Source organism: Fringilla coelebs (genome assembly GCF_963513975.1).
Source record: "Fringilla coelebs genome assembly, chromosome: 26".
NCBI lineage: Eukaryota > Metazoa > Chordata > Aves > Passeriformes > Fringillidae > Fringilla > Fringilla coelebs.
Window position 1 is genome coordinate 1301478 of NC_140052.1, and position 25729 is coordinate 1327206.

The following is a 25729-nucleotide window of genomic DNA, read 5'->3' on the forward strand; positions in this document are numbered from 1 at the left end:
CCTAGCCCAGCACATCCATCCCCATCCTTCCCCGCCTTCCAGGGAAAAATAAATCAGTTTTCCAGGTGAGAAACGCAGGAGACAATAGAATATTGTGGCTATGAGGCAGCACTCAGCACTTGCAGGAATTCATTAAGCCTTGTGGCCAAGATTTTGCATAACACACCCAAATAAATACCCGAAATAATCACCAAATTCATTCTGTCCCAAACTTTGTCAATGTGTTATTCCCCCTCCAGATAAAAACTCATCCCTCGTGTTCTAATCTTGAGCTGGTTTAGCTCCAGCTCAGGTTTGCAGATGAAAAACCTCCCTTCTGATTAAAAACCCAACTTTTAGTTTTAAAAAAAAGGTTGTCTTCCCTCTCTTGCCCTCCCCGATCCCCCAAACCACCTCTTTTTTTAGACAAACCAAATAAATTGAGCTTCTTCAGACTCAGGTTTTTTAAATTCACAATAATTCCCTGACTTCCTTCCAAAAGGGGAGGAACAGGACCCAGCATTGTCCCCGTGTCACACACCCAGAGAAATCATTCAAACAGTACCGTGGCTGTGGTGTCCCAACCACAAAATAATATGTTTATTTTTTTTTCCACCACTTCTTTTTTGTTGTTGTTGTTGTTTGTTTGTTGTTGTCATTTTATTGATAAAAACTACACAAAAACTAACTGATCATAATAATTAATAAAAAAACAAAACCAAAACCCAAACCAAAAAAACAACGTTACACATTCTGCTGTGTTTTAGAAATTGTGTCAGCCAGTGAGTTGCACTAAATGCTCTTTAAAAGATTCTCCTTCTGATCCATTTCAAGCACTTCTCTTCCATTTTGGTTCCCAAAAGTCCACGAATTTTGTGTGACAAGCACCACTGGCCTGGAAATCTGAGTCGTGACTCTGTTGCAGTATTTCCCCCCCTTTTTTGTTTTTAGAGCCCAAAAAGGAATTAGAGTGTCAACAATGAAGCACAATAAAGATAAAAAAATCAAAAGCCCCCTCCGTAGTGTACAGCCTGTGTCTTAAATGTACATGCACCCGAGTTTCTTTGTTTCTGCTGCATCAATTGCCAAGGTCCTTTTGGTTCAACATAAGCTTTAATGCCCATGTCTGAAGGTTGAAATATTAATGCTCAACCACTTAAAAAACAACCCCCCTCCCCAAAAAAAAAACAAAACCCCAACCGATAAACCAACCCCCGAAAGGAAAAAAAGAAAATATAGAGCTATCTTTTGTTGGTTTAAAAAGAACAAAAATAGTCAACGGATCTTCGTAATAAACACTTAATAAGGGAACATGGCTGACCCTCCCCAGAGCCTCGCCCTCCCCACCCCATTTATTTTTACCTGTGGTTCTCCTTCCCTGGAACCGTGCAATGTAGAAAAATCAAATATACAAACAAAACTCTTAATCCATCCCTTTATGTAGCTAGAGTGAAATCTATTTGTCGTTTTTGCCGCTGCCGCCGTCGTTCTTTTTAATAAGAACTCCACAATCTCTCTCTCTCTCTCTCTCTTTAATATTTACACCGAGGAAATTTGTTGGAAAGTTTAAAGCAAAAGGGAAAAATCCTGAAGTTCCCCGCGCCGCCTTCCGCGCCGCGCGGAGGCCGCCGCCATCCCCGGCCCTCGGCAGCGTTCCCCGCCGCAACGGCGGCGTCGGAACGCCTGGCCTGGTCTCCTCCAGGACCAAAGGTCCCTCCCAGAGCTGTCCCCGGAGGCGGTGGCCGACGCTAGTTGGGTATTCTCTCGATGTAGATGGCGGGGGCGGCGGAGCGCGCGATGGTGGCGATGAAGCTGTGGTCGCGGCCCAGGTCCAGCGCGGAGGTCTCTGCCGGCTCCCTGGACACCGTCTCGTAGCCCTTGTTGACGTGGAGGGGCTTGTGGGCCTGGCAGTAGCCGATCACGGGCTGGTCGTAGCTGTAGTAGGGCAAGGTCTTCATGTGGTGAGGGACCTGCAGCAGAAACGGGAGCAGAACAGCGGCTGAGCATCGCGTTGGTGCAGCGGCACCAGAAATCCCAAGGTGGCCTCGATCCCCCCCGGGATCAGCCCACAGGAAAAAACCCTGAGGGCTCCCAGCTCCCTTCAGGTCCCTCTGGGGCAGCACTGCCAGGCTGGGAGAGCTGCAGGAGGAGAAAATGCTCCAGGGGGATCTCAGAGCCCCTTCCAGTGCCTTGAGCGGCTGGCAAAAGGCAGGGAGAGGGACTTTTTATATGGACAGGGGTGTTACACTGCCAGAGGGGTATCGGGATGGAATTCCTTCCTGGGAGGGTGGGCAGGGGCTGGGATGGAATTCCCGGAGGAGCTGTGGCTGCCCCTGGATCCCTGGAAGTGTCCAGGGCCAGGTTGGAGCCACCTGGGACAGTGGGAGGCGTGGGGCCCATGGCAGGGGGTGGAATGGGATGATTTTAACGTCCCTCCCACCCAAAACCACTCCAGGATTCCATGATCTGTGTCCCCACTCCCGGATGGAGCCTGCCTGGCAGTGCTGGGGCCAGAGCAGAGGGAGCTGCTCTCCCTCCCTCTCCCCCTTTCCCCAGTTTGTGGGCAGATGCTCAAACTGCCCCATTCTGATGACCCAGCTCTGAAAACCAAACCAAGGGGTTTGCAAACCCGGCAGCTTCCAAAAACCATCCCCTTTTCCTGGCGCCTGGAAAGGTGCTGAGTGCTTCCAGAGCGCCCAGACCAACCTGGGAATGTCAGAGGCAGAAGCAGCTGGCAGCAGGGGAGGTGCCAGCACAGCTGGAACATCTGTTTATTGCTTCCAGGACAAAGCTGCTCACCCAAGGTCACGGTTCCCCGCGTTCTTTATCTTCCAACCTCCCCGAGATAAACACTGTCAAAGCAGCTCCACTGCTGCTCACCAGAGCTGAGCACATCCACACCTTGTACAAACGGATTTCCAAACCCTGCCAGATCCATCCTGAATCCTGGCTCTTCCTTATGTAAATCCTCAGAAACTGCCAGCCCCCCACCTGCTTTTTTTTTTCTTCTTCTTTTTTTTTTTTTCCCCCCTTCCATAAATATTCTACGCTTGCAAATGTTAATCCTACGACTAAATATGATTTATGGCACAACATCAGATACAAATCTTTGCAGATAATTTTATCATCTGCAAGAGATGAGCTGATCAAGTCGAAAGAAATATGCTCTGAGGGAGAAAAACATGTGGCAGGAGAGAGAGAGGCGAGAGTTGATTCTAACGCTGCCAGCAAACCTGAGCTCATTATAGCTGGAGATATCCTACACATAATCCAATCTTGGAACAAATGCCTTTTGATTTTCCAGGCTGAACTTTTAAGTGCAGACCAGCAGAGCTAATTTCTCCCAAATTTTCATTGCTGGGTGCACTTCATCCCAAAAAAAAATGGAAAAAGCAAAGGCATTAAAGCTAATTGGGAAACTTTGCAGGGTCAGAGTTCCTCTTGATGTGGATCCCCTGCAGAACGCTGGAGAGATCCCAAAATCCATCCAAGAGCTGGAATTCAGCTGCAAATATGATTTGACATGGCAGCTGAGTGGCAGGGACGCAGAGGACAAGCTGCTGGGTGGAATTGGATGGGACAACCGTGCTCACTTGTGGATTCACAAGACCATGGATCTCCCCTGGATAGAGCAATATCTGTGCCAGTCGCTGTCAGGGCTGAGCTGGCCTGAGGTTTAAGGCAGCATTTTATGATTCCATAAAAGCCAAGGACTGTTTGTGTTCCAGAGAGCTGAGGGATGCAGGTCCTGGCAGGGCAGCAATAACACACAGCCCATTAAGCACCTGAGGCCTGGCTGCAAGCTCCAAACTCGGGGTCAGAGTGTTGCAGATAGGCGTTACAACATTGACTTTTCACAAATATTAAAATGGATTTTATGTGTGTGGTGTGAAAGTAACTTTGTTATAGAGATGCAGTTTTATTTCTGTTGTTAATTAGGCTCAGACATGGGAGTGGGATGGCTGATCTCAGTGTGCTTGTGTTAAAATCCCTGCTGGGATTGGGATAACAATGGACACAGGATGGACACTGCTCCAGATTGCAAGGCAAGATGTGTTCTATTGCCATCTGTATGGCAGGTGTCTGGTGTCAAGTGGGCAATGCTCCTTATCTCTCTTCCTGAGTGATCATAATCAGGGTCCCTCATCAGGGAACATCTGCTGATAAGAACTGTAACATCCCATTGTGAGATGCTCCGCCCAGAGGGAGGAGCCAAGCATTCCTACCCAGATATAATCTGGAGATTCTGACACACCAGCACGGCTCTTCTCCACTGGACTCCCCAGAGGAACAGCAGCTGCTTCTGCTTCCAGGGATCTGCAGAGGAAGAATTCACCCCTTTCCTACAGGACCCCCTGCTCCAACAGAACCACGCCTGACACTCCAGGAGGACTGCAGCCCCTTTTCCAACTGGACTGCTGCCAACACCCTGACCCACAGGGTGTCAGGTTGTGTTCTGACTCTGACACTGTTGTTCTAGCGTATTCCATTGTTTTATTTTATTTTGTCATTTTATTTTTTCCCTTCTCTATTAAAGAACTGTTATTTCCTGCTCCCATATTTCTTGCCTGAGAGCCCCTTATTTAAAATTCACAGCAATTGGGAGGGGTGGGGAGGGTTTGCATTCTCCATTTCAGGGGAGGCTCCTGTCTCCTTTAGCAGGCACCTGTCTTTCCAAACCAAGACAGACACCTGCACAGATCTGCCAGCCATCAGCACCCACCCTCTGAAGGCAGGGTGCACCAAGGCCCAACAACTGGAGGTGACAATCAAAAATGGACTAAAACCACAACCAATCCACGTGCTCTAAAAAGGCAGACCCGAGGAGGAGCCGTGCTGAACAATTCCTGGAATGCGTAAATTGGTTTGGGGGATATTCTTTATCAGTGTAAAACTAAAACAAAAGGGTTAATTTGCAGGTTAAACTAAACCAGGAGGTTGCAGGTTAATTTGTGGAGCATGTTGAGGATAATGAGGCCCAGCGAGGGGTTCTCAGGCCTGGCCCTCGTGCTGCTCTTCCTCTCTTTTGGGGCCTGGATTTCACTAAGGGAAATTAAAGAAATAATTGTGTCAAATGAATGTGAGAAGCTTTGTCCTCCAGTGAAGACTGAAGGCTGAAATGCCACCCCTGACAGCCCTTGGGAAGCCTCTAGAAGCAAGAAAAGAACCACAAGGGCAACTCAAACCTTCCTGCTCAAAGGGAAAATGTCCCACCAGGAATCCTGTCCTTCCCTGGAGAACAGCTCTGCATTTGCAGGGAGACACAAGGGCTCAGGTTTTATTTACTCTGAGGTGACTCTAGGTGACACCTGAGCCCCCAAAAAGCTTTTCCAAGACACAGCCTTGGCTGCAGTTGTGGGGACAATTGTGCCAGCACTCACCCAGGAAAATGATGGTAAACACTGGGGACGCTGTTCACTCTGCACAAAGCTGTTACTATTCTATTTTTACAGATCCAGAGATCAACAAAACACCTTCAATATCATCTAAGTTGCAGAGAATTAATTTTAGAAGTGTTTTTGTTCTAGGTTCTGAGGTAATTTTCTTTTTTTTTCTTTCCCCACTCCTGCTATGGAACTAATACCTGAGACACTCAGATATAACCTTGCACAAGTCATTTTATGAGCTGTAAAATGAGAAGCTTCAGTCCTGCCCCTGCTTGTCCTTGGAGTCTGGAGCTCTTTGAGGTGAGGACTGTTTGTGCAGAGACTGAAACAACCCAGCTGTGACCTGAGCTGGGCCTTTTCAGCTGCTTTGGCCTCCAAGAGACAAAAAAATAAAAGCCAGAACAGATTCCAGTCAATAAATTTTAAAAAATCCAGACAAATAAATACAGCCCTGGGATCGTGGGGGTGGAGTCCCCATTGCTGGGGGGATTTAACATGGAATCCTGGAATGGTTTGGGTTGGAAAGGAGCTCAAAGCCCACCCAGTGCCACCCCTGCCATGGGCAGGGACCCCTCCCACTGTCCCAGGTGGCTCCAGCCTGGCCTTGGGCACTGCCAGGGATGGGCAGAGTTCTCTGAGCTGCTGAGTCCCTGCACAGCATTTTCTGAAAATCTCCTCTTTAATTTTTCTCTTTTCATTTCCATTTTCATTTCTAAAACCTGCACTACCCAATTCTTACCTGAAGCCCTAAAAGATTTTACAGCAGGAAAACCGAAATCAGCAGGAGGACGGGCTCCAGGATCAGGCACACAATGAACATTTTGGGTCTGGCTCTGGTGGCAGAACTCTCTGCCACACTCCATCCTTCCCTGAGAGGGTGGGATGGAATTCCCAGAGGAGCTGGGGCTGCCCTGAATCCTTGGAGGTGTCCAAGGACAGGCTTGGAGAACCTTGGGACGGCGGGACTTGTCCCTGTCATGGCACTGGATGGGCTTTGAGGTCCCTTCCCACCCAAACCATTCCATGGTGATTTCATTATTCCATCCAAAAGCCCAACAGTTAATTAAGCAGAGCCTGGAGTCGCTCCCCTGTGAGAGCTGGAAGTTTTCAGCGAGTTTTGGGCTCTGGAGATGGATTAGTTCCCCAGTTATTAACTTCTCAAGCCCACACCCCACAGATCTCCACTCTAAAGGAAATAAACGTTGCATCCAAGCAGCCACACACTTCAAACAGAGCTCCTGTGAGGAGAACAATTTACACAAATCCCCAGCTACAGGAGGAAGACAAAAGATTTAGCGGTGGGAGTTTAAGGAATGCAAATCCTCCTCGTCAAAGTCCAAGTGACACTGGAGAGGCTCCCAGCTCAGCAGCTTCCCTGCAGCACAAGTGCTCCCCTGAAAAACAGCTGGAGCAGCTGGAGCTACCCAAAATTCAGGGAAATCCTGGCCTGCATGAAAAGGTGTTACCCAAAATTCAGGGAAATTCTGTTCTGCATGAAAAGGTGTTGCCTAAATTCAGAGAAATTCTGGACTGCATGGAAAGGTGTTACCCAAAATTCAGGTTGATTCAGTTCTGCATTGAAAAGGTGTTACCCAAAATTCAGGGAAGTTCTGGCCTGCATGAAAAGGTGTTACCCAAAATTCAGGTTGATTCGGGCCTGCATTGAAAAGGTGTTACTAAAATTCAGGGAGAATCTGGCCTGATGTTAAATGTGCTACCCAAAATTCAGAATGGTGTTACCCAAAATTCAGGTTGATTCTGTTCTGCATTGAAAAGGTGTTACCCAAAATTCAGGGAAATTCTGTTCTGCATGAAAAGGTGTTACCCCAAATTCAGGTTGATTCTGTTCTGCATCAAAATGGTGTTTCCCAAAATTCAGGTTGATTCGGGCCTGCATTAAAAAGGTGTTACCTGAAATTCAGGGAGAATCTGGCCTGATGTTAAATGGTGCTACCCAAAATTCAGAATGGTGTTACTCAAAATTCAGGTTGATTCTGTTCTGCATGAAAAGGTGTTACTCAAAATTCAGGTTGATTCAGTTCTGCATTGAAAAGGTGTTACCCAAAATTCAGGTTCATTCTGTTCTGGATTAAAAAGGTGTTATCCGAAATTTAGGGAGATTCTGGCCTGCATCAAAATTGTTTTACCCCAAATTCAGGGAAATTCTGGCCTGCATGAAAAGGTGTTACCCAAAATTCAGGTTGATTTGGGTTTGCATTGAAAAGGTGTTACCCAAAATTCAGGGAAATTCTGGCCTGCATTGAAAAGGTGTCACCTGAAATTCAGGGAAAATCTGGCCTGGTGTTACCCAAAATTCAAAATGGTGTTACCCAAAATTCAAAATGGTGTTACCCAAAATTCAGGCAGATTCTGGCCTGCATGAAAAGGTATAATTCAAAATTCAGGCAGATTCTGGCCTGCATGACCAAGGTGTTTTCCAACGTGCCCTGCCCACCTGTCCTCTGGCAGCCATCACTGATGTTCAGCTCAGCCCTCAGGCATCCAAACATGCAAATGCAGATACCCACACTGCAATCTGGGTTCTTTGCCTTTTATGTTTCTTTGACACAGCGCTGAATTCTGTCGGTTTTACTTAAGTTGAAAATGTCTGGGAGTTGATTAGCTGTGATCATCACACATGAAAGTTCCGTTAAAAATAGTCAAGAGTTTAGAATTCAGCCTGGACTTCTGCTTTTTGTAGGTGCAGCCATTAAAACTTAGATTTTTAGCCAAACATCAATAAAAAATCCTTATTCTGGAACTTGGGAAGCGCAGCAGTAGGGATGTAACCTTGCCACATTCCCGCTGGAATCAGGGAGCTTCCAAGGATTTGGACTGGGGTCTGAGTGATGCTGAGTGACCTCATTTCCAGAGTGCTTTTCTCCCTCTCTCTCTCACCTCTCCTGTGTTAAACACTCACACATTCTTAATTCCTTGCTCTGCCTCCCCACAGGACGCCTCAGACAAGCTGGAATCCGGCCCAACATGATCTCTAGGATGTGACACCTCCCTGCCAAGCAATTCCAGGAGGGAAATACCAAGTTCTGTGCCCGACTGCAGCTCCTGCTCGGGTGTTTCCCTCTGTGCTCACAGCAGCAGCCTCATTGCAGGGGATCAGGCAGGCATGGCCTCTCTGCTTCAGCCAGATGAAATCACCCATCTCAGGTTGAAACAATTCCCTGGTGGTTGTTAAATCCAACCTTGGCCGCCCAGGTTTCGGGAACGCGTCTGTGTTGTGGTGGAAATACGACGAGTTTGTTCTTTGTGCTCGTTTTGGAGATGGATCCCTCAGCATCCATCACCCTGCAGAGCAGGAAAAGTCCTTGTGGAGCCTCAGGAATGGCCGTGGCTGTCTGGGTGACTCACTGCCAGCATTCCCAACCGGAGGCAGCGATGGAATCTATGGAAGGACTGGCAAGCCCAGCAGTCTCTGGGGAGGAGTTTGGATGAGTGGAGTTTGTTTTATCCCTGAAAGGAGATGGTGCAAAGGCTCACGCTGTCACAGGAGCCTCAGACAAATGACTGCTCCAGAAAGAGCCTAAACTCCGGATCCTGGCAGGGAAAATGATGCATTTCTGAGTCCCAGGCTGTCTCAGCTGCCTCAGTCTGGACACCTGGGCTTTATCCAGGCACTGTTTAGAGACTGCAGCCCAAACCCTTCAATTCTGGTGCCTCTGTTTTCCAAGAGGAGGAACGCCCTGGTTTGAAATCTCAACATCTGCTCCGTCCGTCCTGCTGGAAACTGCCAGGGGACAATCAGCCCTGCCCTGCAGCGGACACATTTCCCTTTTTAAACAACAAAAACTCAGCATGAATATTCCCTGGTAGCTGGACATCATCTGGTTTGACATTTGCTGGTAATCTCTAATCCAGGTAAACTGATGGAAGTGCTTGCCCAGTTAATGATTACATTAATTAATTACAAACAACTTTAGGAGCTGTGGAAACTGAGAGTTACAAAATATGGCAGTGATGTTTTCTCATTATTGATAATATTTAGTCTCAGAGCACCATGACTTCATTGGTGAATTAGGGGGACACATTTCCCTTTTTAAACAACAAAAACAGCATGACTATTCCCTGGTAGCTGGACATCATCTGGTTTGATATTTGCTGGTAATCTCTAATCCAGGTAAACTGTTGGAAGTGCTTGCCCAGTTAATGATTCCATGAATTAATTACACGCAACTTCAGGAGCTGTGGAAACTCGGAGTTACAAAACGTGGCGGCGATGTTTTCTCATTAGCGCTAATATTTAGTCTCAGAGCACCATGACTTCATTGGTGAATTAGCATCAGAGCTGTTGATAAATCAAATTCGGAGTTCATTTCCAAGCCGATCATAATTTAGAGTAAAAATAAGCAAGATGTTCTGCGGTAGCGCGGTGATTAGCGGAGCACGCGGCTTCACCTCGGAGACAGATTGATTGGGCACATTAGGCAGACAGAGCTGGGATAAACAATTCCAGCGCATTTCACGCCGCTGAAAAATCACAGGCAGCAGCCCTGGAACATCCCTTTGGAGGCAGAGCAGAAAAATATCCCTGTTCAGGAAAATGCCCCATCAAACATTCCCGTCAAACGCGCTCCGAAGGACGAGCGCGGGCGCTGAGCTCGGCGCTGAAGTACGAGCAGGTCTGTGTGCTCTGCTTCCGCTTGGAACGGACACAAAAAGCGCCTGGCTGCTGTTTGGAGCAGGCCTTTTGTTCTGCAGTCCGTGTTTCCTCAGGTAATTCTCATTGATTCAAACAAAAAGAGTCAAAAATCTCCTTTATTAAATCATTTGGGCACTTGGTCGTCGGCGCGCTTGGCTCTGAGGAGGGTTTGCGAGCTCTGCTGTCACTGAGCTGGTCCCTGTGACACCTGAGCAGCTCAGGAAATCTGCCAGCTGCAGTTTTGCAGTGGTGGGTGAAGGTCTTCAAGCTCCTCAGGATTTCTGAGAGTTGCAGATCCCACTGGGGCTGGTGCCTGCCTGAGCCCAGAATCTCCCTGAATTTTGGGGAACGAGCAGGAGCTTTGGGTGCAATTCCCACAGTCAGTCTCCTGCAATTTCAGTAAATTTCCAAATGATTTCACCCTGCAGACAGAATCCTCCTCTCTCTTCTTTCCTCCCAAATCACATCCACGCTCTTTGCAGCTGCCCCCAGGGATGAGGGAGGAGGTGGCAGCCTCAGGCTGGAGAAAAGGCCCCACAGGGCGTTGAATCACTGCCCCAAAATCAGGAGTTCCAGAAAAAAACCACCAACTATCTGTTGGTTTTCTCCAGGAAATCCAGGACAACCTGCTGAACATCCATCAGGGGCTGGCATTCCATGGGGACATGGCAGGTTTGGAGCCTGAATCCTACAAAATTGTCATTAATCTTGCTAATTCTTGGATTTCTATGGGAACGGGATCCCAAAATTGGCATGGACTGACAGAAGAGAGGTCTTGGTTTGGAAAATGTAGAGAAACAACAGACAGGAGACGTGGGATAAAGATTCTGCAGCCCCCAGTTCCTTCTCCAGGCCCTATTAAAGGTCAATTAGTGGCTCATAAAAAACCAACTGATAATTAATAACTGCAGGAATTAAACAAACATCACTGTGTTGGATGTGATTAGAGGCATATTAACCTAAGAAATTGCACATCTTGGTAAAAAGCAATTTAGGAATCTATGGGATTACACAACACTTCATAGAATTGGTCAATTTAATACCAACTGAATTAAAATGCAGCGAATTATTTCTAATTTGAGATGAAAGCATTCACCAACTTCTAAACCATCTGCAGGCCAGCCTGGGTGCAGCAAAGAGAGAACTTTTGTGGTTTATTGGGTCACCCTTGCTGGGTGCATCCCAGGTTTTAAAGCTCTGTAACATCACACTGACAGCTCCACTGACACTGTGAACTGAATTTGGAGCTTTCCTCGCCTTCAGATAAATTCCTAATCCTTCTCTCCAATCACACAAATGCCTTCCCCTTTAAAGCAGAACCTCTCCACGGACTCTTTAACTGAGTGTGTTTTTCTAGAGATCAGGAGAAAAATCATCCACACCCCACTGCTCCCTCCATGGGCAGATTTGATCTTTCAATCAGGAAATGAAAAGGTTTCCCTAAAGGAAACTCCCAGAAAGAAGAAAAAGCCTTCTAAGCCTTGTTATTGTTCCTTGGGCAAAATATTTCTTTTAAATGGCTTGATCTGTTTTTTTATGACGTGTCTGGCTCCTGAAGAAAAGCCCCACTGATTAAAACTCGGCTTGAGATGTGCAGGAACCTTTGATTTTCTGCCTTGGAGGGCTGATCAAACAAAAAAACTATCTAGATATTCTAATTAGAAAGTCATTAATAATTGCTTTGAGTGCTCTTGGGATTGTTTCCTCTGGAAGTCGATAGGGATGGAAGCCTGGGGGTGAAACAAACAACAGCACGGTCCCTTGGAGCAGCTCCTTCTCCACTAAAGGAATCCCTTTGGGAGCTTCTCCAAATCTTTGGGTGCCCAGATGCACAGAATTTCCAAAATTTTAGTCAACTCAGCCTTTATTTAGACACTTAAAACTCATTTTTCCCCCCAGTGATTTGTGTTCCCCACTCATGACCGAAGTGAGTTTGAGCTCAACTTCTCCAAAGGTGCCTCCAGCCCAGGGGATCACAAAGAAAAGCAGAGAAAGGGTCAAGAATCCCATAACAACTCCCCCAGAGCCTCCTCCTGACCTCCAGCACTCCCAGCTCGCTGAATTCCTGCTGTTTCAGCCCCAAAATTCCATGGAGCTGGACCTTCCATGCTATTCCAGGGCCTGCAGCATCCTCACTTTTGGGGCAATGGGGCACATTCTTAAAACAAAAAAAAGGAATTATGGCAATAAAGGGAAAGGTGCAGTTGCTCTTCCATGTGGTGATCCAAAAGATGGCAACTGCTCCCTCCATTAGTCCCAACAAATAAATCCAGGATTTAATAGGAACATCTGATCCCGCTGCTGCCACAGTGACAGATGAAGGAGCTGCAGAATGAGGGGAATAAGTCTCTGTCTCATATTCAAACGCTGCTTTTCATTAGATCTGCCCAGAATTGATGGGCTGCAAAAGAGCTCTCCAGGAATTGATGGCTTCTCCAAAGGTTTTTAAATACTGTTTCAAGTTGTGCATTGATCCTGTACATCAAGAGAACAAAACTGTGTTTCCCAAAGCAGGGGAAACACGACTCAAATTGTACAATATTTTGTCCTAAAGATATGAGAGAGTATAAACAAAACACAGGGGATCAAACCACTCCAGCGTGAGAAGAAAGGGATAAAAAAAATTGGGAAATTTTCCTGCTTTGTTGCCTATTTATCCTAGACCCTAAAGGTTTTGGCTGCAATCAGGTGAATCTCAACGCATTTGGATTAAAAAATTGCTTAGAATCACATTTGTAATTGGCACATTTGTAACTGGCAGCAATTCCATTTAATATGGCAATATTAAAAATGGAAATAATATCCAGCCCCTGCACCCCCAGCAAACCCTCAGAGGACAAAGTCCTGCTCTGCCATCATTTGAAATTCAGTGCTGGCCTAAGAGAGGAGATAATTTGGGGTCTTTTTAGTCAGCTCAAGGGGTTGTTCTTTAGAGAAAATGTCAAAGGGATGAGTGGAGGAGGAATGAGAGAGAGAGGAGGAATGAGGGAGATGGAGGAGGAATGAGAGAGATGGAGGAGAAATTATACTTTATGTATTTATTATATAGAAAAATATATGTTTGCTAAATATTTATTATCTAAAAATATATATTAAATATATTAAAAAATAAAAATAGACATGTATATATGTATAGATACATGTATACATATACACATACATAAAATATACAGGTATGTATATATACATATATTTATATGTATATATTAGATATATATACACATATATGCATATATTAAAAAGAGATAAAATATATATATATATTCACACACACACACACATATATATATATATATTATTTATTTATTTATTTATTTATTTATTTAAATATATATATGTATCTGCCTGATTAATTTTCTGCTTTTCCCCACTGCCTAGCCTGCACAGCAATCAAATATCCCAGATGGAACGAGCCAATAAGAGATAAAACTGTGCACTTCAGAGACCTCCAAGCTTTCATTGCTACAGGTGAACACGATTCTGCCCAGCACAGAGAGAGCATCCCTGGGATGTCAGGAGCCAAATGTGCCCTTTCCACAGCGGGATGGGAGAATCCCTTGGGAACAGCTCTGGAAAAGCCGAGCTCAGTCCCATCCAGCGCTCTCCCCGCCCAGCTGAGCGCTCTTGGATGCAGCCAGGAGAGGGCTGCAGAGCACCTGAGTCGCTGCAGGACACGAAATAACACGAAATAACACTGCTGTGCTCAGGGTGCAAAAGGGAAGTTTATTTCCTGACTCCAACGTTTGTGGATTGCTAAAGGTGGCAGTGGGTTGGAGGGCCATGGGTGGTGCTGCTCTCGGGGGTGCCAGGAGCAGGGGAGAGATGAGAATCCTGACTCCATGGTTCAGCAGGCTGATTTATTATTTTCTGATATGTATTATATGAAAAGGAAATGATATGTTAGAGCTACACTGAAAGAATAGAGAAAGGATTTCATCAGAAGGCTGGCAAGGAATAGAAAGGAATGGAATGACAATAAAATCTTGTGACTGACCAGAGAGTCCGAGACAGCTGGACTGTGCTTGGCCATTAATTAGAAACAACCACATGAGACCAATCCCAGACCCACCTGTTGCATCACACAGCAGCAAATAGTCATTATTCACATTTGTTTTCTGAGCCCTCTCAGCTTCTCAGGAGGAAAAAAATCACAACAAAAAGATTTTTCATGAAATGAGTCTTTGACAGGGTGACAGTGCCACCCCTCCAGTGACACTGCACAAACCAACAGCCCATCAGATTTCTCCTCCTCCATAAAAGAATGCAAAACAATGAGTTATTTACAGAAAGTGTGTTGGCAAAAGCAAACGGAACTTTGAGAATTAGACCTGGATTGCGAGAAGATTCAATCAAACGGGTCCGCAGCAAAAAGAAAATCCCATAAAACTCAGGGACCCTCGATGAGGCTGCTCCAGGTCTGGTCCAACCTGGCCTTGGGCACTGCCAGGGATCCAGGAGCAGCCACAGCTGCTCTGGGAATTCCATCCCAGCCCCTCTCCCAATATTCCTTCCCAAAATCCCATCCAAACCTGCCCATGGAATCCTGGAATGGTTTGGGTTGGAGGGACCCCAAAACCCATCCAGCCCCACCATGGGTCCCACACCTCCCACTGTCCCAGGGTGCTCCAGCCTGGCCTTGGGCACTGCCAGGGATCCAGAGGCAGAAATTCCTCTGGGAATCCCATCCCAGCCCCTCACCACCCTCACAGGGAGGAATTTCTTTCCCTTTCCTGGCTCTACACCCACTGCAGCCACCTGGAACGAGCACCCAGCGCCTGCTCCACCGCTGAGATCCAGGTGCTATCCCTGCCTGCACGAGGGCAACACACTGGGAGGAGAAATCTGAAGATAAATGAACCTCTCATCAACCCAAATCTGCTGCTTGCCCTGCCCAGAGGCCTCGACAGGAGCTGGAGCTGCTCCTGGTACCCGATGCTCGTGAGCCCTTGCCCTGCAGAGCTCGTACTCCAGACAGGAGTGACAGATGAAGGGTGGGAGAAAGGAAAATAGCAAACAAGAACAAGATCTCGCACAGATTGAGGGACAGATTTTTCCACGAGCTAAACACATGAATACAGAGCTTTTATCCCCAGATGACTCCCCCTTGTCATGTGGCCGTGTGTGTGGAGGGGAGGCAGCCCAGGAGGAGCAGAGCTGTGGGGAACAGGAGTTGGTGGTGGGTACACGGCGTCCACACCTCCACCCTGCCAGGGCTGACACCAAACAGAGTGATCAGGGCACCCCTGAGTCTCCTTTTCTCCAGGCTGAGCACCCCCAGCTCCCTCAGGGTTTGTGTTCAAGGATTTCAGCCTCTCCCAAGGATGAGGGACTGCCCCAGTGATGGGTGACCTGCTTGGAAAACTTCTCGTGTGGCTGCAGGTGAGCAAGGGATGAGCTGAGCCAGCTACAGAGACCTTCCCTTCCCAGGGAAAAGATTTGTTCCCCTTTCAGGGAGCTGTGGAGAGCAATCAGAGCACTCCTGAGTCTCCTTTTCTCCAGGCTGAGCACCCCCAGCTCCCTCAGGGTTTGTGTTCAAGCCTCTCCCCGAGGATGAGGGACTGCCCCAGTGATGGGTGACCTGCTTGGAAAGCTCCTTGTGTGGCTGCAGGAGGGCAAGGGATGAGCTGAGCCAGGGAAAAGATTTGTTCCCCTTTCAGGGAGCTGTGGAGAGCGACCAGGGCACCCCTGAGTCTCCTTTTCTCCAGGCTGAACAACCCCAGGATGATGCAATTGAGTGAAGATTTGGTAATTTCGTGCCTGGAACTCTTCTAGCTGTGCTGTCCATGCCAGAATCCAGCAGCAGGAGGTTTTGGGAGGTTTTGGGAGGCTTTGGGAGGCTTTGGAGCACAGCTGCAGGAGCTGAGCTCTTATCTTCAAAGGCAGATCTGACCTCACTGAGCTCAGCTCATTCCCACCAACTGTTTGCCTCCCACCAAAGCTGCTTCCTGTTAATTTGTGTTCTTTTGATGTTGTCAGATCCCAAACCTCCCAGCTGTCCCCCAGCTCCTTCACCTGCGTGTCCCTCTGTCCTTCTCAGACCCCCTTCCCACGTCTGGACCCCAGATTAACAATCTCCAGCTTTGACATTTCCTTATCAAACCAGGGCACTCCCACAAGCATCCTTTACAAATAATTCCACAACTTGGGAATGAGGTTCCTGCTCTTTTTTTTTTCTGAATTCTTCCAGCCAGGGCTCGGTCCAAACTCAAAGAAATAAAAAATGAGCAAAGAAATGCAGCCCAACCTCCCTGAACAACCCCAAAAGAGCTTTTGGGTTTGAGACACTGATGGAGATTGGCAGCTAAATGCAAGTGGAGCAGAATTCATGGGAAGCCTTTCCAAAGGCTGAGATCCTTGGAGGCTTTTCCAAGTGCCACAACCAGCCACAGCCCCAGCAGAGCATAGGGAGCAGAAACGGGTGTCTGGCAGTGCTTGGAAATGAGAATAACATTTTTGAGCAACCTTTCTCCTGCTGGTGCCATGGGGAACCAGGGGTGGATCCATCAGTCCTTCTCCAGGGTGGATCCATCAGTCCTTCTTCCAAGGATAGATCCATCAATCCTTCTCTCAAGGGATGGATCTCAGCCCATGGAATCCAGGGGTGGATCCATCAATCCTTCTCCCAGGGATGGATCCATCAATCCTTCTTCCAGGGATGGATCTCAGCCCATGGAATCCAGGAGTGGATCCACCGATCCTTTTCCCAGGGGTAGATCCATCAATCCTTTTGCCAGGGTTGGATCCACCAGTCCTTCTCCCAGGGGTGGATCCATCAATCCTTTTCCCAAGGGTGGATTTCTGGTCCAGGGGTGGATCCATCAATCCTTCTCCCAGAGATGGATCTCAGCTCATGGAATCCAGGGGTGGATCCATCAATCCTTCTCCCAGGGATGGATCCATCAATCCTTCTCCCAGGGTGGATCCATCAATCCTTCTCCCAGGGTTGGATCCATCAATCCTTCTCCCAGGGTTGGATCCATCAATCCTTCTCCCAGGGTGGATCCATCAATCCTTCTCCCAGGGATAGATCTAAGCTCGTGGATTCCAGGGATGGATCCATCAATCCTTCTCCCAGGGTGGATCCATCAATCCTTCTCCCAGGGTTGGATCCATCAGTCCTTCTCCCAGGGTGGATCCATCAGTCCTTCTCCCAGGGTGGATCCATCAATCCTTCTCTCAGGGTTGGATCCATCAATCCTTCTCCCAGGGTTGGATCCATCAATCCTTCTCCCAGGGGTGGATCCATCAGTCCTTCTCCCAGGGTGGATCCATCAATCCTTCTCCCAGGGTGGATCCATCAATCCTTCTCCCAGGGATGGATCTCAGCTCGTGGAATCCAGGATTTCACTGAGATTTCCGCTGCCTCCTCCACATCCTGAACCACTCCAGGGAAAATCCAGTCCTCTATTCCCAACCCAGCGGTGGGGAGGGGGAAGGAATTGTTCGAGCTGGAGCTTCCTGCAGCCCACTTGGAGGGAGATTTAACCTGGATTCCTGAGCCAGGCAGGGAAAGCTTCCCAAGGAAAACTTTGGCTGGAAAATGCTCTGTGTCAATGAGGCAAAACACGACTAATTTGGTGCTCCTGAAGTTTTATTGTGCAATTCCGAAGGAATTTCTCCTCTTCTGTAGCTAAAGCTGGTGAGTAAACAGCTCCTCATAGCTGCCTTTAGTCCATTTGCTGTATAGATGGGAAATATGTTTTTCAGGAAATAAACCCAAACCAGGCACTTATTTCAACCTATGGAAAAGTTACTGCCACCATTAGGAGCTCACAGGCTCTTCCAGGGAAATATGACCAGGACAGGAAAAATGTGCAGTGCATTTTTGGAATATCAGAATTATTCTTTTTTTCAGAACTCCCCTGAAATTAAAAGGAGCAGGGTGAAATTTGGGATGGGGGGGTGTTAAAAATTCAAAGCCATTTTGAATCTGTGCTCCAAACCCTTAAAGAGTTCAGCCATTCCTGCTTGAATCTGTCTGGGGGCAGCACAAGGAGCTGTTCTGAGGATCAGGCACCACAGAAATTACCAGAACGTGTTCCAGATGGCAGGGCCACATCACACAGCCCCAAACCCGAGGTGAGAAGCCACAGCATCCTTTAATCCACGAGATGTTGTTCTCTAGGGAATGACAACACAGATGGAGCTCAGGGTGGCCTCATCCCGGGGGTTCCCCACACCCCAACCCCCTTTTTTTTCCAACCAGGACCCTCTGGGGAAGCTCCTCCTTGTGAAAACCTTTTGGGATTTGTGGAATGTGAGCATGGAACGACTTTTCTGCTCCCCCCAAAGGCTTCCTGCAGCCCAACATTCATTCCACGGGCACATCCTCCCACCCAACAATGGCTTTTCACTGAACAATCTCCCAACAACAACCACTTTGAGTATAATTAAGTAATTAATTATATTTTCTAATCTATTAAGCCTTGATTGCTTATCAAAGCATTCAGCTGGATCATTTTCCTCTTGTCATTTCCAATTAATTTTTTCTTTCTTTTTCTTTTTTTTTTTTTTTTGTTGAGCAAAGGAAAAAGTCTCTCAAACTTCCCAGGGAATCAGGAGCTTCACTGGAGCAGAAAGAGGAATTGCTGATTTTTTTACCCCCACTTTTGGCTTACTAAGGAAGGATGTGCTTATAAAAATAAAAAAGAAAAAAATAAAGAGGAATTGCTGATTTTTTACCCCCACTTTTGGCTTACTAAGGAGGGATGTGCTTATAAAAATAAAAAAGAAAAAAATAAAGAGGAATTGCTGATTTTTCCCCCCACTTTTGGCTTACTAAGGAGGGATGTGCTTATAAAAATAAAACTAAAAGAGGAATTGCTGAATTTTTTCCCCCCCACTATTGGCTTACTAAGGAGGGACGTGCTTAAAAAAATAAAAATAAAAAATAAATAGGAATTGCTGATTTTTCCCCCCCACTTTTGGCTTACTAAGGAGGGATGTGCTTCCCAATAAAAATAAAAAATACCAAGACTTTCTGAAATGCCTGAAACTCACAGAGCTCTGTCAAAGTCCCTGGGATTTACCCTGCTTTCCTGGGAATCCAGGCCACGTTTGGGTCTGGATCGCTAAAAATCACAGAAACCCAGACTGGTTTGGGATGGGAATGGAAACAACAATCAAACAGAAAACTTTCTTGAGAAAAATCATCAAATCCACGGGATTCAGCTTGGAGGGGAAATTCATCTCCCTGTCAATACAGCACAAACAGCTTTGCTCATCCTTCTCCTGGGGGATGGAAATTCCTTCGTTCCAAACCAGATCCATGGATGTTCCAGCTGCTGAAACAACGCTCCAGACAGGCACTAAACCGACTCTGGGCAGTAAATAAATTTCCTGCCTTATTGACTGAGGTGAATCCAAAGAGATGAAGCACTAAATCCTGCCCACGGTGTGCCAGCTCTAATCTTAACTTGTCACGCCAGCAAAAATGATATCCGGCTCAGGCCAAGGCAGTCCTGCCTCCAAAACATCCTTAATAAACATGTTTGGTTATTTGTTTGAAATTGTGTGGATTGTTTGGGATCTGGGGGGAGCTTGGGGTGAGGTCTCAGGTGACAGGAGGGGAGGAAACGGCCTCAAGGTGCGCCAGGGAGGCGCAGGGTGGGTTTGGAAATGGATTTTCCACCAGGAGAGGTGTCAGGCCTTGGAAGAATTTGCCCCATGGAATTGGTGTCTGGGAGGGCTCAGGATGTGGCACTTGGGGACAATGTTTAGGGGTGGAGCTGCTGGATGTGGCACTTGGGGACAATGTTTAGGAGCAGTGGTGGAGCTGCTGGATGTGGCACTTGGGGACAATGTTTAGGGGTGGAGCTGCTGGAGGTGGCACTTGGGGACAATGTTTAGGGGTGGAACTGCTGGAGGTGGCACTTGGGGACAATGTTTAGGGGTGGAGCTGCTGGATGTGGCACTTGGGGACAATGTTTAGGAGCAGTGGTGGAGCTGCTGGATGTGGCACTTGGGGACAATGTTTAGGGGTGGAGCTGCTGGAGGTGGCACTTGGGGACAATGTTTAGGGGTGGAACTGCTGGAGGTGGCACTTGGGGACAATGTTTAGGGGTGGAGCTGCTGGAGGTGGCACTTGGGGACAATGTTTAGGGGTGGAGCTGCTGGAGGTGGCACTTGGGGACAATATTTAGGGGTGGAGCTGCTGGAGGTGGCACTTGGGGACAATTTTTAGGGCTGGTGATGAAGCTGCTGGATGTGGCACTTGGGGACAATGTTTAGGGGCAGTGATGGAGCTGCTGGGGTGACTGGAAGACCTTGAAGGTCTCTTCCAAACTTGATAATTCCATGAACCTGCAGACCTTAAACACCAATCTGTATCCAGAATTTTTTTTTAATTTTTAAAATTTAAATTAATTTTAATTTTAAGTTTTTTTAAATCCAGGATTTTTCCATCCTGGAGAATCCCTGAGCAGCTTACAAGGAGCATTCCAGCCTCAGAGGGGAACCTGTGTAAATCTCAGTGTCCCACCTGAGAATTCAGTCTGAAATGTGGTTTGGGGGCATTAAACCCCAGTTTTAATAAAATAAATAATAAAATAAATAATAAAATAAATAATAAAATAAATAATAAAATAAATAATAAAATAAATAATAAAATAAATAATAAAATAAATAATAAAATAAATAAAAAAGCCCCTTTCATCCCTGCTGTGTCCCTCCATAATTTCATCCCACAGGGACACTTCCCACAATTCCAGGTGCTCCAACCTTGGGCACTTCCAGGGATCCAGGGGCAGCCACAGCTGCTCTGGGAATTCCATCCCAGCCAGGAATTCCTTCCCAAAATCCCTCTAAACTGAAGCAGGAACAGACACAGCTCAGACAGCAGATGAACCAAAAATTTCCCGTTTTTCCACCCCTTTTCAGAGCTTTGCCCAGAATCCAAGGAACCTTTTTTCCCTTTTGCTGCTCTGCTGAAAATGGGGAGAAAAATTGGGAATTCGGCCACTTGAGCCACGAAGAATTTAAATGTTCTTTTTCAGGCTGGCCCTGGAGGGTGGTTGGCTCTCAGGAACACGGGACTCACATCACACAGATAAAATAAAAAACTGACAAATAAAATAAGAAAGTGACAAATAAATAGGAAAATTTGGGTATTTGGTTGCTGCAAAACGCAGCAGCTCCAGATCCAAACGCATCCAAACGCTTTTCTCTCCTCCCTACTTCTTTTGTTCCAGCACAGCACCAGGAGGTGCAATTTGAGTTTTTTTTCCTGTCCTTTCATTAAAAAGAATTAATTAAAAAATAAATCAAGACATAAAAATATTTAGATATAAAGAGAGAGCAGCGCTTTAAAGCGACTGGACCTGCTCCTGGCTGGCCTTTGGGGCTTTATTGGGATTTATGTCATGGAATGGCAGAGTTTTTCAATCACATCAGCTAAGAGCTGGAGATAAGATAGAGCCAGAAAAGGAATTACATGGGATATAACCTGTATAATTTGGCTTTCTGGCTGGGGAGAAAAAAAAGTAAAAAAAAAAATCCAAGGCAGTCACTGAAAGCCTGAGTGATTTTAAGATTTCAGCTTTAAAACAATTTATTCACTGGGGGGACAAAATTGGGATAAGGATTCAGAAAGTGTCTCAGTGGCTTCAAAACTTGGGTCTGGTTGTCAGACCTGCCTTAAGCTCTTCAAACCCGGTTTAAAATTTGAGCATGAGAGCAGCTGGGGTTGTCTGGGGGTTTTGGGGTTTTTGGGGTTTTTGGGGTTGGTTTTTAGGAGGGAGGTGACCCCACAGCTGGGAGGGAATGGTTTGGGTGGCCATGCTCAGCGTGCCCAGGCTCTGCAGGGAGCAGTGTTGGGGCAGCAGGACATCACCCCAGCCCTTCCCCATGTCCCCATGTCACCAAACAAACTCCACAGCCCCTGGGCAAGGCCCCTGTGTCACCCTGGTTTTTTAAGATTTTCTGAGCCTTCTGATGTTTGCATTTTTTGTAACAAACTTTCTCACACACTTTCTGTAATTAACTCATTGTTTTGCATTCTTTTATGGAGGAGGAGAAATCTGATGGGCTGTTGGTTTGTGCAGTGTCATTGGAGAGGTGGCACTGTCACCAACCCACTGCCACTTTTGGAAGTCTATAAATGTTGGAGTCAGGAAATGAACTTTCCTTCTTTTTACCTGGCAGTTCCAGTGTCCAGGTTGTTTTATTTCGTGACCCATCTTGCCCTGATTTTTTAAGATTTTCTGAGCCTTCTGATGTTGACATTCTTGTAACAAACTTTCTCCCATTTTATGTAAATAACTCACTGTTTTGCATTCTTTTATGGAGCAGGAGAAATCTGATGGGCTGTTGGTTTGAGCAGTGTCATTGGAGAGGTGGCACTGTCACCCTCAACCCAGTGCCATTTTTGGAAATCTGTAAATGCTGGAGAAAATAAACTTCCCTTTTTACCTTGAGAGCAGCAGCGTGTCCGTGTCGTGTTATTTCGTGTCCTGTAGTGACACCCCTGCCCCTCACGCCCTGCCTCCTTTCCCCCTCTCAGTTCCTCTAATTAAAAAAATGGCCCAGCTCCGTGCAGGCTGCCGAGCGTGCCTGCCGTCCCCAAACCCAATTTCACACCATGACAGCCTAATTAATCTTCTTCTTTTGTTTTCCCCGGCATCCTGAGCTCTGCTCGGCTGCGGAACGGGGGGGAATCTTGCTGGGAACACATCTGCCAGGATTGCAGCACGGAGGAAGGGATCCAGCAGGCTTTGGGGTGATTATGTCTGTATTTATGGAGCTCTGCTCTCTCAGACACGCGGAGGATGGGACAATCCATCCTGTAATGTCCCGAATTTCTGGAAACACCTGTGATCCCAGACGCCAGAGCATCAGAATGCAGCAGGAAAGGCACCTTTTTGCCCAGGGAGACATCATCACTCCCACACACAGCTCTCAGGTAAAGAAAGATTGTGTGACTCGGCCAAGGTCACCCAAAAACGGTGACAAAGCTGGGAGCTCAGCCAGCGCCTCTCGCCCTCAGCTTAACTCCTACAACGCTTTGTTTTCCAAAGCCTCCTCTCCTCCAGGGCTGGAATTGCACTGCCTGGCCCCTCCTTAGCTCTCCTGGTCTGGTGTGGGACTGGAAATCCAAATTCTGGCAAGCTCCTGCTGGAACCATGGAGACACCTGGCCACAGCAAAGTTCCACTGTCCTGAACGGAACCAATCCCAAGGTTTTGGTTGGATCTCTATCTCCCTTTTGTTGGATCTCTCATCCCCACTGTCCCCATCATGGCCACCACCCTCATCCACACCCATCATTGCCACCATCAATGTCACCATCATTGTCACCATCATCATCCCCACTTCATCCCCACTGTCCCCATCACGGCCACCACCCTCATCCACACCCATCATTGTCACCATCACTGCCAACATCAGTGTCCCCATCATCATCCCCATCATAATTCCAATCATCCCCATCATCACCACCAGCCTCATCCTCACCCATCATTGTCGCCATCAATGTCCCCATCAATGTCACCATCATCATCCCCACTGTCCCCATCATTGCCACCACCCTCATCCACACCCATCATTGTCACCATCAATGTCCCCATCATCATCCTCATTGTCCCCATCATGGCCACCAGCCTCATCCTCACCCATCATTGTCACCATCAATGTCGCCATCATTGTCACCATCAATATCACCATCATCATCCCCACTGTCCCCATCATTGTCACCATCAATGTCCCCAACATTGTGACCATCATTGTCACCATCATCATCCCCACTGTCCCCATCATGGCCCCCACCCTCATCCACACCCATCATTGTCACCATCAATGTCAACATCATTGTCACCATCATTGTCACCATCATCATCCCCATTTTCCCCATCATGGCCACCAGCCTCATCCACACCCATCATTGTCACCATCAATGTCCCCATCATCATCCTCATTGTCCCCATCATCACTACCACCCTCATCCTCACCTATCATTGCCAACATCAATGTCACCATCATCATCCCCATCATCATCTCCACTGTCCCCATCATGGCCACCACCCTCATCCACACCCATCATTGTCACCATCAACGTCCCCATCACTGTCACCATCAACGTCCCCATCATTGTCACCAGCCTGTGCACCCCTGCCCCCGTGAAAAGGTGAATAGAAAGATTGAAAAGGGTTAAAAAGATTAAAAGATTTGGGGATGAAACCTCCCCAAATCCATCTGCAGTCCCTCACTCCTGTGGGAAACAGCGTCCCAACCTGAGCCCCCTCCTGGGCTGCTCCCACAGCTGGGGTTGGGTTCTGTTCTTCATATTTCAGAGTCTGACACTGTGAAATGGCGAGGTTGCCACAATTTTCACTGAGTTAAAGGTTCTGAGACCTTTCACCTGAGATATGAACGCGAAGCAGAGCCTCAAGAGCTCCACAAAAATTCTGGGCTCACAGGAAATGTGTTCCCTGGCGTTCTGAGGGGGGTTGGAGGCTGGGTTTGGCCGTCTGGGCTTGTCAGGGCTGAGCTGAAATTACTTCACCACAAAATAATGAAAGGTCACAGGATTTCAATCAGGATCCCAGGCCACTGTAAATCTCGTCTCTCCGTGGAAAGCTCCTGGTGCTGGGTAGGCTCAGGCCTGCTAAAGTCAGGCTCAATTTATAGCTTCAATATCAATCAATAAAATTTGGTGTCCGGGTTTTAAATGAGAGCTAAATTTGTCTCTGCTTCAAGGGAATGCAGCTACATCAGTGCAGCTTCTTGCATTTGCACCAACAGAGTTGGAGCTGCACCTGAGACTCGTCCAAAGGCAAAACTTTGCGGTGTTTTCTCCAAATTGGCTCCCTAAATTTCTGGTAATTGCTAAAGAAAGCATTTGGCTAATGAGCAGCTATACCAACCACTTCCATTGGGAGCCACAGTGATAATTAGGAAGAGAAAAAGAGGGGGAGGGGAAGAGGAAGAAGCTCCAGGTTCCTTGGGATAATTATAATTTGTGTCAGGGAAGACAAATATTTCATTTTGGGGCAACAGGTAGCTGAGGAATCGACGTGGGCTGTTCCAGTCACAACATGTCAGGGGAAGTGGTGTGATCCCATTGCTGCAGTCGTGCAATTAAAGCTGGCATGTGGTAATTAGCGAGGCAGGTGCACTCCACACATCCCGCGGGGCTCTGCACGAGCTCCTGGCTCCCATCATCCCACCCCGGGTAAGTGATCCTGGAGACAGGAGGGAATGATACCCCCAGGATGCAAAACAGAGGCTGGGGAGGTTTATTTATGGAGAGCAGCGAGAAGGGATGGGGAGGAATCGGGGTGGTTGGGAATATCTCTGCAACGAGCTCCCAGTCAAGAGCAGCGTGTTGGAAGTCAGCTTCATGTGAGCTTGGGGAAGAACTTTCTAGAAAAATACAGAATTATCCCATCCAAGGTGTCTTTCAAATTCAGTTATCAGCCTGGAACTTCATGTGAGTTTGGGGAGGACCTTTCCAGAAAAAATATGGAATTATCCCATCCAAGGCATTTTTCAATTTCAGTTATCAGCCTGGAACTTCATGTGAGCTTGGGGAGGACCTTTCCAGAAAAATATGGAATTATCCTATCCAAGGGGTTTTTCAAATTCAGCTATCATCCTGGAACTTCATGTCAGCTCGGGGAGGACCTTTCCAGAAAAACACAGAATTATCCCACCCAAAGTGTTTTTCAAATTCAGTTATCAGCCTGGAACTTCATGTGATCTCGGGGAGGACCTTT

At 47.2% G+C, this 25729-nt stretch overlaps 1 protein-coding gene across 1 annotated transcript in view; it reads right to left on the minus strand.

Annotated features, from left to right (window-relative positions):
* Positions 1-1727: 1727 nt before the first annotated feature.
* LRRTM4 (leucine rich repeat transmembrane neuronal 4) overlaps positions 1728-25729 on the minus strand; it is a gene marked incomplete at both ends in the record, with an annotated part of 122360 nt that continues 98358 nt past the window's right edge. Inside the window, one exon of the mRNA XM_084221727.1 lies at positions 1728-1949. Coding sequence (XP_084077853.1) covers positions 1728-1949 — 222 coding nt within the window. The remainder of the gene's footprint in view (positions 1950-25729) is intronic.